Source organism: Cuculus canorus, chromosome 3 (genome assembly GCF_017976375.1).
Source record: "Cuculus canorus isolate bCucCan1 chromosome 3, bCucCan1.pri, whole genome shotgun sequence".
Taxonomy (NCBI): domain Eukaryota; kingdom Metazoa; phylum Chordata; class Aves; order Cuculiformes; family Cuculidae; genus Cuculus; species Cuculus canorus.
Genome location: NC_071403.1, coordinates 44104348 through 44120454, shown reverse-complemented (window position 1 = coordinate 44120454; position 16107 = coordinate 44104348). Strand labels below are relative to the sequence as shown.

The following is a 16107-nucleotide window of genomic DNA, read 5'->3' as shown; positions in this document are numbered from 1 at the left end:
GAAAAATAAGGGAATGTAATAGGATGTAACAATTGGTTTTCTTCCTTTATGTCACTGTCCTAACCTCAGAGCTGAATCCTGGTCCCAACAGTCACTCCAAGCCCTCAGGCTGCCATCCTCCTACCCTAACATAAATGAAATAAACCCTGCCTGATGGTCAAATTTGGCATTTTGGAAGGCTTGTGCTCACGTAAGACAGTGCCTACGTGCACATTCCCTGCAGCCCCAGTCTGACTGCACCCTTGAAGCATCCTGACTGAGGAGATGCCTCTCGAAGCACCCTGTACCCCTACATCCCTTCCAGCATGGCAGTATTACTTGCTAGAAGAAGCTCAACCAGAGAATTACCCTCCATAGATGCAGTTGCTCTTTGGCCATGCTGAAGGCCAGCCAGAACAGGGCTGAGCCATGTAAGCATCCAAGAACTTCCTTGCATCCAACTAAGAATTACTCAAGGGAAAAAGCAAATTGAGATATCCCTCCCAGAGCAATTCCACTTCTGTGAGTTACTGCTCTTTGTCTACTGTTGCAGGGAGAACTTAAAGCTGCTCCACTGTCTAGTTTCCCACACTCAAAGTACACAGAGGAGGGAAAAGGAAAGGTCAAGTTCTGAGCATGAAGTCATATGACTCCGTTTTTAAATGTAAGCAGTCAGAACCCCTGAAGCTGCTGCCAACAATTAGTAGAGTCAGCTATTCCAATTCGGAACACTCTACTGCCTTATTAAGACTAATTGCCATGAGCTATCTGATTGCCTGGGCTGGTGGGGAGATAACCCATGCAGGGAAAAGTCTATGTGCTGGCTTGCAGACTGGGGTTCTCAGCTCTGATCTCCACAGAGAAGAACTTGCTTCCAATAACTTCTTACTTTTTTAAAAAAAAATGAATACCACAAGTTTTTTTTTTTAAATGCTGCATGATAGGAAGTCTCTGTCAGATATACTGCCTAAAACTAGTGGATTGCTCTAACACAGACTTCAGGACTGTGAGGAAAAAAATGTTTTTTTTTAAATTAGACTGTAACAAAATCTCTTATCTGTGACTCTCCCTGAGCCACTCAAACCACCACACTTGACACACATATTTGGAAAACAATAATAACACGAAGAGAGCAAGACTTGCTATTAACTAAGTGCAGAGAAAACTTCAGCTTTAATTAAAAGTGGAAGGTGATCTAAATTTCTTTCAGTCTAGTCATCCATTCTTAGTCATTCAGCAGTTGGTTTAACTACACAGTGTTAAACACCTGAAAATTATACTTTAATTAGAAATGGTGCTTGTAAGGAAGACTGCAAAGTAGAACTGTCGTAAATGTCTAGTTAATCTGCATCTTTATTAAAGTTGCAAAGTGTCCATTCATAGATTTCTGAAACCTGTACTACAGATGTAGTTTGTGATCATTCTGGATTTCTAAACTATCATCCTTCATTTAAGAGCCACACAAAGATAGATTTCAACTTTCAATTACTGAAATTATAAAATAACATTTTCTTTACATAAATGCTATTTGTTTTCTTAGGAAATTCATAATCAATTCTCAGTAAATACAGCTTCTTCTAAAAAAAAAAAGAATATGTCACTTCCTGGTGTTAAGCTTTGATGTGGTGTTTTGGATAACTACAAGGCAGGATTGTATCAGGTTGAGCAATCTTTACTTCTACACTGCTTTCAGTCAAAGCAAGTCGAAGTAACATTGGATAAGCCAAATGTATCAACCAGTATTTGAGTTAATTGTGACACTTAAGACTCCAGAGACCTAAAACAATGATTATTTAACAAGAATGAAACTTTTATTTTCAGTTGTAATGGTCAATGAAAGTTAGAAGCAAAGTCTGCATCATACAACAATGAATGTTTTTGTGCTCCTCATAGGAGACTAAGTGACTTCCAGGTCCCTACTGTCACCTTTTACATTCTCATCTGTCCTTGTAATGCTAGTGACTTGAATGAGGCACTTCTAATTTGTGGAAAATTATGGTGCCTCACATGGAGTAGACTCTTTCGGAAATTACCCTATACATTACAAAAAATACATTGCATTATAAAATATGGATTTAACTTGAAAATAAATACTGAAAGTTCTAAACTTCTTGATGATGACACCTGATCTTCCTGAAACATGATTCTCCTCAAACATGCCCTTCAGAAGCTGCCAAACACTTCGCATTTGTGTCAAATACTGAATGACCTTGTTTTGCAGATCCTTTTCCCGCATAATTCAAATGTAAAGTTCTAATTTCAATTTGCAATCAAGAGCAAAGAGAAGCCATAAACAGATAACCATTAGTCTCAGTTACTACTGTCTCAGTGACAGATGACTGCCAGCTACGCTACAACTTACTTTCTTTGAACACTATTCTGATTAGCCCCAACAGTTCTGTGGCTCTGCTATTTAAATCACAACCCCCACAACTCTTCTGCTTCAGTTTCAAACACATGTTAAAGCACTAATCTTGAGAAGAATATAATTTACTTTTTTAAAGACCATTTACGGAATCTAAATTTTTGACTAAAAGTGTTCTCAGCATTTTTTTTTCTGGCATTGTTATTTTAACTGGTACCAATGTACTGTATACTAATGAAATCTTCAGAAACAATCTGGGATCAATTTTATATAAAGTAATATAAGTCAAACTTGCCAGTGAATGTCCACAAACAGGATACTTAAAAATTACATTTGCTGTTGAAAGATTGTATATTCGGTATTGTCATTGCCTTTTCTAACCATCAATTGGAAGTATATTCAAGTTCAGTTAGCTGAACAGAAACCACTTCTCCAAGATTCTAATATTTTATTTCAGCTACATTTCTTTCAGATTAGCGTGACTTTTCACCTAAAACCTAGTATTATATTACGTCTTCCCACTACTAATTTAAGAAGGAATTGTTTACACCTTTTTCACAGGACTAGGGTTTTTGTGGAATGGCTCTACCCACTTCTTTACAATGGATCCTTAACAAAAGATTCCCAAAGTCCCCTGGCTTAGTCCCCTGGCTTTTCTCCCTCCCAACTCTGCTGGCCTGACATTTAGCAAAAGCAGGAGTGAATGGCACCAGACACATATGGGTATGACTTAATAAGCTGCATCAGCTTGTGATGAGGCCAATCACACATTTTTAAGAGTCCGAGCATCACCATACCCTGGCTGGAGCTCAGGGCAGGACAACTGCACTGTTACACAACCCACTTACAAGAAAACCCAAACATTGCTTGAGAAGTGGAAAACAAGGGAGAATCTCTTTTCAAGCAGTAAGCATATCACAGCAACTCTTAATTACCTAAATATGTGTAGAAAGGTACACAGCTATTAGTGAGTCTTCTTCAACTAGATTAATTTTTACCTCGGAATATTATAATACGAAGGCTGAAGTTGACCCTTCCAAAGGCTAGAAACCAATACCATCTCCAGCTATGAATTACAGTTAGTGCAACCAAAATGATTTGTGGCACTGCTCTGGTGTGTATATTTAAGTATAATGTAACAAACAGAGATGTGCACATATAATAGTGTATACATGCATGCAAAGATTACACACATAGGACAGTTGTAGATAAACCCCAGAGTTATGGTGAATATCATGGGCCAAAAATACAAATACATTCAAAAAGGACCACAAAAATCAGGGCAGCATGGTTTCATTGATTATTTCTGAACAAGAACTGTCTATGTTTTTATTTCAGGAAGTTTTCTACTAATGATTACCAGAGCTGGGAAGATGTATATCAGGTGAAGAAAAACTCTATACTTATCTCAGGCTTATGTTTCTCTGAAATCTTTTACTGGCTGCTCTTAGAAACAGGATATTGGTCTGGACAGCCTGTGGCGTGACCTACAGTGGCTGTTTTTAAGTTCTTTCTTTATAATTCTAGGTGCATTAATGTAGCCATCTACAACTTTTCCTTTGGTTTCCTCTATATTCTGTTTGTTTTTTTTTTTTAATAGTACTACTCATTAAGTATTTAATTTTACCAGAGCCACATGAAGCAAAAACTTCTTTGAATGCAATGCCAATTCAGAACATGCCTGCTGCTTACTTGCTCACTGAAGGAAGATGAAGTACAAACTGACTCGCATGATTTTAGATCTCCTTCCCACAGATCCTAACCCTAGATTATCTATGGTGAAAATAACCAAGGCAACTGATCTGGCCAAAATGTCCTCAAAAAAATCTGACATTTTCACCTTCTTTCTCATCAGCTTTGCTGTAAGAAGAGACATCCAGTGAGGAGCTCGGCTGAACTTGTCCAGACTCTGAAGTGCAGGTTGGTATGACCAAAACACCCTCACTGCCAGATTTTGAGATTCAAGTTCACTGCAAATTGCTTAGACTCTCTTTGACACTATTTTGCATATTACCAATCTGATGAGCAATTTTACCTGGTACAGGCTGGCAAGGTGGTGTTTAGTTTTGATCAGAAAAGGTTGATTGACTCCTGGATGATCCACATCATGAGTTGCAGCAGCTAGCAGTCCGAGCATGACGTCCGACGGGGTGAGGAAGTTGGCAAGCTGAATCACACATGTTAATCACAAGAACATGAACAGTAAACATGGCTTTTTATTTTTGGCAAAAAAAAAAACCCAGATGACATCATGGCATTGCTCAGTTTTGTAGGCATTTGTACACAAATATAAAATAAATTGCAAACAACATTTTTAAGGTGACTGTTGAACAAGCATCTATAAAGATATCAGACTACATACTCATATTTTCTTACAGTTCGTATTTCTTATCTCTTTAATATTCATGGCAATATAAAGATTATTGTTATAGAAGTGCTTGAGCTTAGCCTAGAAGATTCAGTTTAAAATCGTAAATAAGTATACTAGCAGGTTGACGTATGTTAGCATATGTGATGAGAGCTCCGCCTCACACAGTAATACCAACAACAGATCACGCTTCATTTTTCTAGCACAGCACTGTGCTGTAAAATGCAGAGTTTATAAGCTTGAAATTTCAAACCTGGCTGTTAGCTGCTCAGCTCAAATACAGGAATTTTATTAGAGAACAAAATTTATCTTTCTTCCTTCAGACATCCAAGTTTGAAAACCTGACCAAATTTTTTTCTTCTATACAGCTTATCATTCAGAAACAAATTTTGTTATCATTGAAAAAAAAGAAATTGGAAATATTAGCATTTACAGTTTCTGAGAGTGAGGTAGTTATCACCAGCCCATTAAGTCTGTACAGAGTACAGATCTATGAGCTGCAAAAAGCACCCCAAGATGGCAAACACATGATACAGATTCTGCATGTGGTCTGTCCTCTGCACTTCTTGACAGGATGGACTTGAAGATAGCTTGTGTGAACTATCTGTAATTTGTAACTGACTCTGTCACTGCCTCGTTGATGACTTCAAGTACGCGATCTTTATGCACTATCTAAAAATAGCTTTTGGGCGTTTTTTTTTTTTCAATCCCGGGAAAAAAATACCTCAAAGCATCATCAGTATCATTACCTTGGGCTCCCTCAGATAGCAGTGCATAGCTTGTGTGACATCAGCAGCATGGACAGCATTGTGGTACGGGTTTTGGCTATGGTAATCTTCTTGAACCATAACTGGGAACCAAAACAGAAAACAAAGATCCTTTGGTCTCTTAATGCTATGGCCATAAGTGGAAACTGGATTTAAAATACAATTTGAAGTTTTACAGTCAGCTGCCTAGGAAGTTTCTTCTGTAGCTTACTTAGGCTAGTGCTCCTATTGGGATACCTTTAGAGAAAAATGCATGAGAGGATTTGTGAGGCCCAAGGGGATATACTGCTTCTAGTTCATAAATCAAGTCTTTCTTGCCTTAGTCAAGGCTCTCATTCAGGAGTAAAATAAATAAGGAAGAGTGGCAAATTTATCCACAACAGAGTGTAATTATTTATGCTGCTGTCATGGGGGAGTAGTATTTCATTAAGGCAGTACCAGCTATTTTGCAGCAACAGGGTGTGAGACCCTGATACCCTGGTGTAACTTGTTATTTGAGTGACTAGCAATGGTCAAAGGCATTCTTACATCCTTTGGACAGAGAATCAAAACATAAAGGACTAGGGTATTTGGAGCAAAATCTTCTGTGATAATTTCAGTGAAGTCTATGCATCTATTTTAAAATACCAGTCCCTCTTGTTTTAGTGTGCAGTGCTCGAACAGGTCCAGCTGGAAGACCGAGTGATAGCCTTTTAACTCTCAACTTTCAGCTGCACAGAAAATCATCAATGCGTGTGCTTCACACTCACCTACTCCTTACAGCAGTGCCTGCACCATTAGGTGCTTTAGGGACACCACCATGTGAATGCTAGAAGCTCTGCCCAAATCTTGCCCAAAGTGCTCTCCTAGACACTACCAAATTAATCAAACAGAAAAGTATATTTCCTATGGCACTTGTCTCCAGCACAGGGAATGCCACAGAAAGTCCTAGCCTTCAGTCTGTTTCCAGCTCCACCAGCGTTTGAAGTTACAGTGGGTAATCCTTTAAACCCTGAATAATGCTAGCTCTAATTATCTGAGCGTCCACTTCACGGCCACCCACAGGAGTCAGAAATGGCAGGGAGATTTTGTCTGTCTCCAGACCAGAGGCATGCTTTCCAGAAGCGACAATTACACAGTCTTAAAGAAGAGACCCTGCCTTTGAAACTCTGACAGCCAAATAAACTGGCATTAAGCCGCATTCAAAACATGATGCAAAAAGTAATTGATTTTGGCTAATTTCTTCTTTTGGTTCAGTGACAGCATGGGGTTAGTATTTCTGTTGGCAGTAACAGCAGCAGGGGCTTTCATCAACACTATTCAGTGCAGACAGCTTGATATAATTTGTTAAATTTTGCACATAAGCTTTTAACTGCCCTGGATCTCAGTGGTCTATTAGTCACTAAAATAATGACTCCGTACCACAACTGTATTGTGCATGAGTAGGTTCTGCAATGTTTGTCTGTCTGTGTGGGCCTACTTGGCCGGCCACATCTCTGCATGGTATATTTTTTTTTAAGTCAGCATCGCAGTTGTGGTACTGAGAAGTTTCAGCCCAACGCAGAGCCTTCTGAAGTCCCTCCAGACTTAACAGGTACTGAACTGAGTACCCAAGTGCCTGTACATTATATGGTAATATGTATCACGTAAATGTTTTACTGAAATATTTGCAATATCATGATTTTGAATAGATAGATAGACCAAGGCAGGGCCTTTTTTTGTGCTTTACTTAAGCTGTAAACTGCACTTAAAGATGGCTTTGAGGTGAGCACTTACCTAAAAACCTGTGCAATGTAACCATATCTAACTGGAAATGGTGAATAAGTCCATGCACATTGAAGAGGTGACAAAGCAGTGTTACAAGACTGTTTCCTAAAACCAGAAAGGAACAACTCTTAAGATTCTCTTAACATGCAGCTACAGAACATGCAAGGCTAAAAATCTTGGTAGTTTCCTAGCTACTAGTCAGCTCCTATCATATGAGCTTAGATGGTACTCATATACTCAAAAGAAGCTTATATAAATTACTCCCATATACAATCAAGACTTGAAAGCACAGCTCTACCAGTAGAGTGCCGTTCTTGTGTCTAGATGCCATAAAGTCATGTTTGCTATTTCAATATGACAAAAAAGGCAAATTGACAAGGATTCAGTTGGAAAACTTTTGATAGGCTTGTTGGAGACTCACTTCATTTTCATAATCCAGGTCTACTTCCAGAAATGATAGAACACCTTTTCTGCCACTTCATCTTGCCATACTGTACTAATTAATTATTTACTGAGAAATCAGCAGTCTGTAATTACCTTTATTTTTTATTTTACACATGGCTATATAAACATGTTATTAACCCATGTACCTTACTCAACTAAAATTGCATCTTACAAAGAAGATGCAGTCAGGAATAGTTGCAGTATTTATGGTCTCAAGTACCCCTGTAAGGTTCTGCTGTCCTTAACGTAAATTCAATACTGGGAACACTGGCAAAATTGAGCCTAACTAATATACATACTAATCAACTATACATACACAGAGTGTTTAAAAACATTCGCACCACAATGTTTCCAGAAAAGTTAGAATCCCTGTCAACCCATGCAACACATACAATGCATAAACAATATTTGAAGAGAGTGTTTTGTCATTTAACGTAGCTCAGGAAAGAAAATATATATATATATACAAAATGCACATGGAAACCTATTTGGCCTTGGCTATAGAGCTGAGGTGTAGAGAGCTAATTTAGGAGTATACTGCTCTTGGTCCCCTTGCCACCTGCAGTCATTTCCACTCTTCATTGTCAGCTATTCAGTGGAATTACCCTCTAAATCAACGTTTTTCTACACCTTCTGTCCCAGCCAAACCTAATTAGATTGGGGTTGATGAATGAGGGATCTCTAATTCCCAAAGGCAATACAGAAAGGAGAAAGCTGTGATCATGACCCTCTTCAGCAGTTCAGATCGAGAGGTACGGGCTAGATACTGGTGTGTGTGGTGTTACATGCATATGTTTACACAGAACGTTCCACAGATTTTTTTACTGTCTTAATAACTTTTCCTAAATTTTGCTGCTGAAGAGGAGCAAGGATATCTTCGGCTAAAAGCGTTTCACCTTGATTCAAATTGACTAATTATGGAAGCCTGGACCTATCAACCAATGGATCTAATAGGTATATTTAAAGTACCTTTGTAATTTCCCAGATGAAACTTAAACACCTTGAAACCAATAAGCACTTCACAATGAAAAAACAAAAGATGACTATAACAAATGTATCAAATTTCATTAATATGAAAACATACTTTAAACATTATCCCACAGTTGTGAACATTCTGGGAAAAGCCTGGGAACATTCAAAGATATGATTTTAAGAGAAGTTGGGTTTATATCCTGTAATCTTAACTGGAAAAGTTTAGCAAACAATTAGGGATTTTAGGATTGTCGTATATGAGACAACACAAAACCTTTTTGTTTAATTACTTACCATTTGTCAAGCGGTCAAACAAGAAAATGTCAAAATCCCACATTCCCACTTTGGATAGCATGTGCTAGAACAAACAAATATGAAAAGGAAAATGACTGGTATGTCAAACTGTAAAGCAGATGTAAATTACTACTGCACACTAATCAATCACAGGATTGGTTGCTGCAACTTTCAAGTTTTGTTTAGGAAATTTGTAGGGAGGGGTGTGAAATATCACACATTCAGGAACCAAATTTACCTATACTGCATAAAGTATCACTGCACTTTTAACTGAGGAGGTTTTGAACTTGATACTAAAAATACCTTCAAAATGGAGCTCAAAACATGAAATAATTTAAATCAAAATATTATGAAAGTATTCTTTTTGCCACACAGGTTTTCAGTCATTCACGTTCTGAAATCAATTCAGTAAAAATTCTCTTAGGTTTTAATTAAAGTAAACCAGTTGTAGCTCTCATGGTGAATATGAATGACATTTTGCTAAACAAACTAATAGACAGGAATGGCTTTTATAAACTTAGATACAGTGCTTCTGCAAAGTTCACATGCAGAAGAGTCCATCCTTACCACCACACAGAGTGTTTTTACGGCCACACCAGTTCAGTTAAGAGACTGAGTTTGGACTAACTGTATGACCTACAATGGCAGACAGTGTGAATGAAATGTGTGTGCACTCCAATCATTTAGTCTATATTCAAACCAGTTCTGGATTCTTAACTACTTCTCACAGCTGGCACGTCACCTTCTCTTGCAGAAAGTAAAAATTGCCTGTATACATAATCCCAACACAGTCAGTTGTACAAGTTTTGTTAGAAAATATAATTCAGAGCAAGTATAAGAGCTGTAAAATATGAGAATTTTATTTTGATTATTGTGAAGTTCCTTGCAGTGAACATTCCCCATTTCCCAGCCTTTGCCACTATGGAGAGCTGTTGTGTGTTGCCTAATAGCTGCTCCACACCATCTGAGAGACAGATGTCTTTTTTTCAAGCGGATGAATGAAATCCTGTGTCAAGACCGCACTTACTTAAATCAGTAACTCAGCCAGGGATCCTTCATCCTTTAATAAATCCAGATTATAATTTTAGTTGACAGAATCTGAAAATGCTGAATAGATTTAGGCATTTTGTTGTTGCTTTGAGATTAAGACTTTAAAGCTGTAACCATAAAAAAGGAAAGGACAATCTGTTTGCTGAGAGGCAGGCAAGTAACATGGTTCATTGAAGCCACACAGCTTTACATTTGTTTATCTGAACACCAAAACAAAATTGACACTCTCTGGAATGTTATTAGAAAAAATGGAGATCTGGAGATCCGTCTTACCCTTGCTTGCCCAAGGTAGTCCTCATCCAGTAGGTACAGAGAGGCCTGTGGTACAATTCCACGCAGTAACCGGGATGCATGGAAATACCTCTGGAAACTTAACAGTCTTTTCACTTTTTTCTTGGTGCCAATTTCCCCTGAGAGTGTAGTATCTGTGAAAAGCAATCAGTACAGAAACCATAAAATCCAAGATGAAGAATGACATTCTGTATTTAATAAGAGAAAATCTTTAAAATAGTAATAAAAAAAAAAATCCCATAAAGTTCATCCTTCTTGCCAGCCACATGAAGAAGCAGTAGTCAAATTCCTACCCTTCAGTATATTTGTTTATTTCAGGAAAGAAATATGTTCCAGTAGTCAGACTGCTAACGTTGGACTTGGAAGATCTGAGTTCAGCACACTACCTGCCACAGACTTTAACGTGATCCAGGCTAAGTCACTCAGGGGTGATAACATCTACCTAGCTGTAGATGCCTAGCGGAAGCCTAAATGACTAGGCAGAGTTAGGTATGGCAAAGCTGCTCTTATTCTTCCATGCCTCTGTTCCCTAGCAATGCAATTGAAAATAGCATTACCTTGCTATCTCAAAGGAGTGCAAGTAGAATATATTAAACATGCAGAGCACTAGCACACAAGTTAATCCGGGATATAAAACCAAAAAAGTGACTCAAAAAGAGACCTCAAAATACAGTTTGAAAGCACAAATGTATGACTCGTTTTTGGAAAATCGGAGAGAAGAGACAAAGAAGTAAGAATAGTTCAATAATCCTATTGTATTTTCTGCTGTACATCCTACGTAGCAAGGGAAATTATAAATGAAGAAAATATTTTAGCTGTACACTTAGGAAAGCAAGTACATTCAGGCAATACATGCATTTCTGGTTCAACAACAGAATGTGTCCTTTTCACTCAGTACTAGGATAATTCTAATTCTCTAATGCTGTATGAAGAGATTTTCTTATTGGGCTAAATGTGACACAAAACCCAGTTTTTATACAGTGATTAAATCAGTAATTAGAGTAATTAAATTACCTTACTGTTAGTAGGAATAATATGGAAGCTTCCTAAAACTGATAATGACTTATGTAATTTCATCTGAACTTTTAACAGAACTTCACATGCAATTGTGATGTTTTCATTTTGTAGTCTGGTAAAAGTTTTGGAAAAAGGGAGGACAGAAACTGGACAGTTGTTTGAAGCTAGTAAGACTCAACACAGTTTTATTTGTAAGAGGAAACTTGTAAGAAATTGAAGATTAAGCACTCCTTTTAGAGAACAGTAATGATTGCCTGAGATAAGAAGCTGCACAGAAAATCACTGGATTTCAGGTTTAAATAAGAGCTCAGGAAAAATACCATGGACTGAAGATGACTCTCACTATTCTACTATTTCTTTTAACACAAAGACACTAAGTGTTTGTTCTGCTGTGAAATTAAAATATGACTTTGTGTGCTGTTTTTATGAGTATTAACATTCTGAGAGGCTTTTCAGAGAAGTTGTTAAGGTTTTTGTGGATCATAGATGGTACAGTACAGATGAGCTTACACTTCAGTAAGCTTCTTCCTGAAGTAATCCAACAGCTATGGAGTGACACAAAGTCAGTAACAACAACAAAAAAAATAACATACATACTGAGTGTCAACATATTTTCTTAAACCTGTAAGGCTCTCATTTCTCGTGGGCAGCCCAAAGACCCCACCGAGTTTTAATAATACAAAGGTACAAAACAATTTTATTGCAACTTGACAAGCCATGTGTTTTCAAGAATGCAAACAGGAACAATGTCACCACTGTACCAGCCTGAAGGTTAGATTTTCATTTATGATGTGCCAGCACCTGCCTTAATTCTCTCACACATTTTAAAAGCTGGAACAATTTCATGGCCTGTTGAAGGAGTGAATAACGTAAGTGCTAACAGTTATCCAGTGACAGCAACATGTTGAGGAACCAGTGTGTTTGTTTTCACATTTCTTTCCATTTATACAGGGCTGCTAAGAAGTGGCTAGCATTCAGTTTAATTCCTTGATAACAAAACACTCCTAAAATTAATTCACTTTTAAACTTTTGTCAGCTGTTTCTCAACTTCCCAGCTTTCCTAATTCCATCTGTGCCCTCAAACTGTCAACTGCTTTCAGGTAACATGTTTAATGTTTTGTACATTTGTACACTAAAAAATAAGTACTTGTTCCAACTAATTTTTATCTAGGTTAACATCTGTTTTTTCTCAGTTTAAGACAGATGCCTGAAATTACCACCTATTCTCCCCTAACCTGTCTTTAAAACTCATACATAGAGCTGCTGCGGACAATCCTAAGGTGAAGACTTGGCCAGAGTCCCAATAAGCTGCCATATGTTGGATTAGGAAGAACTGGCTATTTTATCCTTTGGATCACCAGATTATTTCAGCAGCACAAATAATAATTCTGAAACCTCAAACACATTAGGTTGAAATAAATAATTTCTTACTGTGAAACATTTTCTGAATTGATCCATCAAACTTTTTGCCACTGCTTTGTTACATTTCTCCATACCGTTATCATGGGTCTCAACTGAAACTTACTCACTGGCAAACATGACTTGCTGTTTCAGATGAGCACTGTATTAAAATATATTATGAGAATTAATTTCCCACAATGACCTGTTGCCCCCTATTTTCGTTCATGAGGGAAGGAGTTCATAATACTGACAAAGAACAGTAGGAAATATATTTTCAAAACTGGGCTTCTAACAGAACAGCCCGAATCCCCCACTGCAGGCTATTCACATGGAAACTCTGGATGTTGACTCAATGGGCACCATGTTAAAATCACATCCTTTGGGTCATTTTAGTAATTATTGACTAGTTGATGAATCACAGGACTTGTCAGATGATTGCTATGACCCATAATAGATTACTATGCCATCTGCAAAACTGTACCTTATTATGATGGTGTCTTGCACAGAACTGGACCAAGATTTGTCCTTCTCAAAGCACTACACACCCCAAACTATTATAATCACATCAGCATTATCTCTTTCCCCTCCCTAAATCAGGGTCAAACAAAAAAAAGAAAAGCACAGCCATATGAAATTGAGAGAAAAAGGACACTTAAAAAGTGCAAAAAGTGAAGCAGCTGAGAATGAATGCTCAAATTCTGTCCTCAGTTCAGCAGTCATATCCCAATCTCCCAGCAGCCAAGAGTCATTCCTAGCATATGGGATCCAGCTGACACAAAATCAAGATGCAGTTTTAAGATGAAATTAAGAGTTTATGTGAATGACTTATGGTAATATGCTGAACATATCACTTCTCTATTGACAACTGTAAATTTCAATTTAAACTGTAAATATAAAATTTTGATGACAGCGCAAGTCGTATAGTGACTGAAATGTAAAGAGTTACTGATAGCTAATTAGGTTAAATTGAATTACAAGTAAATGGATAAAAAATACTGCAGGTATCACTGGATTTCAATAGTGGAGCTATGGGTACTAAAACACATTCTATACTATCTACTTAAAGAACACAAGCTGCAATGCTCAAATGGGAAAGATTTAGTAATTATGTGCAATTTTGAAAGGCACTTGAAAGATGAACAAAAATGTCTTGTTTATACCCACAAAACTTCCCTTGAGAACCATGTTTATCTTTAGTCATTGTGGAAACTTCTAAACGGTTTGTTTACCTAAAAACCCCATCATCTGTATCTCCATTCTCACACCCTGTGGAGCTCCTGCCTAGCACAGTGGTTGGAGAAGCCCTTCTTTGTATACTGATTAAAGTTATTGTGTTAACATATAGACATATTGTATGAATTACATACACATTTACAGAAGCATCTGTATAAGCGCTCCTCACAAAGCTTAACTTCTACCTTTAAGAACACAGGCACTCTGAGCTCACACTCCATCTCCTGATTTGTTTTAGCAGGCAGCAAAAGTGGTTACATTTTTCTTCAGGTAATTTGATAGCTACATCACACATACACGCATAGATGGTGTCTGGATACCGCATGTGGCCCTCAAGAGGTTAATAAGCTACAGGAATCAATGGGTTGCCTTCTCTCTCCTAACAAAGTTACATAGTCCTGCTTGCCCTAACATGATCTATGGCTCACTACAGCCCAACCTCTGTTATTTCAGGGAAAGAGGTTTCCTGCTACCAGTTTTCTTTTAGATTTCTTTCAAATTGCTGCGCTAGCACATGCCCACAGGCAACATGAATATAAAAACGATGGAGGTTACGTTAACAATGGTTAAGTTAACATCTAGAAATGATCACATAAATCAAATTTGGACAGAGATGTACTTAACTCTACACCAGACATTCATTATGGTGGTGTTGTTCTTCCAAAGTAAACAAACTTGGTTATGCATTCAAATAAGGCCCCTCAGTTTTCCTTCGGAGTATTGCCGTTTTTATTTTACTACACCTCAGCATACAATAAAAACAGGTCACCCAGCAGCAGGAGTGGATAACTACATGTTTATTAATTTTAAAAAGCCAACCAATTCAGAAGCAGAAAATGTTCCTCCTTTCCAAAAGGAGGCAGAACAAATCAGGTCCTCAAGCATCTGCTTTTAACTCATACAGTTTATAATTATATATTCTTTATAATATATATAATATATATTCTTTCCCCTCTTATGATAATGCAAAAGCACTCTGTACTCAGCCACTGCTCTACAGCCATATGCCTGAAGAGTCAGGCAGGACTGGTAGAAAAGTGCTGGAATATCTGGAAGATAAGGTGGGAGGATCAGACCTGCAATTTACTGTCCAGACAGTCTGCAAACAGTGAGGACTCTGGGAAACAATTTAATTCTGGTCCTGTATGTTACGGAGATAATTTCCTGCACTGGTTCCTGGCTTGACAGCTGATTAGAAAGCTTTTATTTGAGAGTCCAAGAGACATGTAATTGACTTATGAGGAATAATTGGTGTTTGTCCATTTTTTTTTTGTGTCAAATTATGTCAGGCATTTAGATCACCTTTACTGAAGTCTCATTTGTCACAGTCACTTGGTTGCTAAATTCTTCTTATAAAGAAGAGTGCATAGCACGGATGATAAAACTAAATTACCGTGCCTTTTTAATTTCTTTTTACATCATGGATTTATCATATTGTCCAAAAGACAACAGTAGCATGAGTAAGGATAGCTGAGCTAGCACAGATAATCTAAAAAATAATTCCAAACTTAATATTTCAAATTTAAATTTTCGACTAGGCACTGGTAAACTAGAAGAACAGATAATCTCACCTCAGCACTGACTAGGCTTTCCCCTAGAAGAACAGATAAACTCATCTCTGCACTGTCTAGGTTTTCCCATTACCTTACATCTTGCAGTCCAAAAACCCTTCAGAAGGGAAACGCTTCAGTTTTGAAGAATGGTGTGAGAAAATGCATTAAGTACCAGAAACCTACGTAAAAGGTTTGTCACTTGAAAGCTTTCAGTCTAGTGCAGAAGGACCAAGAAGCTCAGCTGAATATCTCAGTTGTACTTCTCAATTGTCAGCAGCCAGTGTGAAAACCTGATGACAGGTTTGCTTCAAAAATAGTAAAAGACTGCGTCAATTTTAACAGCTGAACATACACCAGTCATTGCAACTAAGACAGAGATTCACACCTTGCACTACATCCTATCTACATATAAACAAGCGTTGTACTGAAATCTTCTAAATGTAGAAATTCTCATGAGACTTCCCCAAACTATATGGGAACCCAAAAAAGTTGGTTTATAAACATTTTGGTTTTACTTGTTTCTTCTGTAATGTCTAAAAAATTCTTTGTTCCCTGACTTTTAACCTTAAAGAACACTAGTCATGCAGTTCCCTCCCATCCCAAAATACATTCCTTTTGATCTGTTTG

General features: G+C 37.5%; 1 protein-coding gene across 3 annotated transcripts in view; it reads right to left on the bottom strand.

The window, feature by feature from the left end:
* Positions 1–16107, bottom strand: part of PDE7B (phosphodiesterase 7B) — a 180455-nt gene that overhangs the window by 13588 nt on the left and 150760 nt on the right. For all 3 annotated transcript variants that reach the window (XM_054061457.1, XM_009557468.2, XM_054061459.1), the window contains 5 exons: positions 10259–10410; positions 8936–8999; positions 7235–7330; positions 5462–5562; positions 4380–4511 (listed from right to left, as the gene is read on the bottom strand). In XM_054061457.1, the coding sequence (XP_053917432.1) occupies positions 4380–4511; positions 5462–5562; positions 7235–7330; positions 8936–8999; positions 10259–10410 (545 nt within the window). The remainder of the gene's footprint in view (positions 1–4379; positions 4512–5461; positions 5563–7234; positions 7331–8935; positions 9000–10258; positions 10411–16107) is intronic.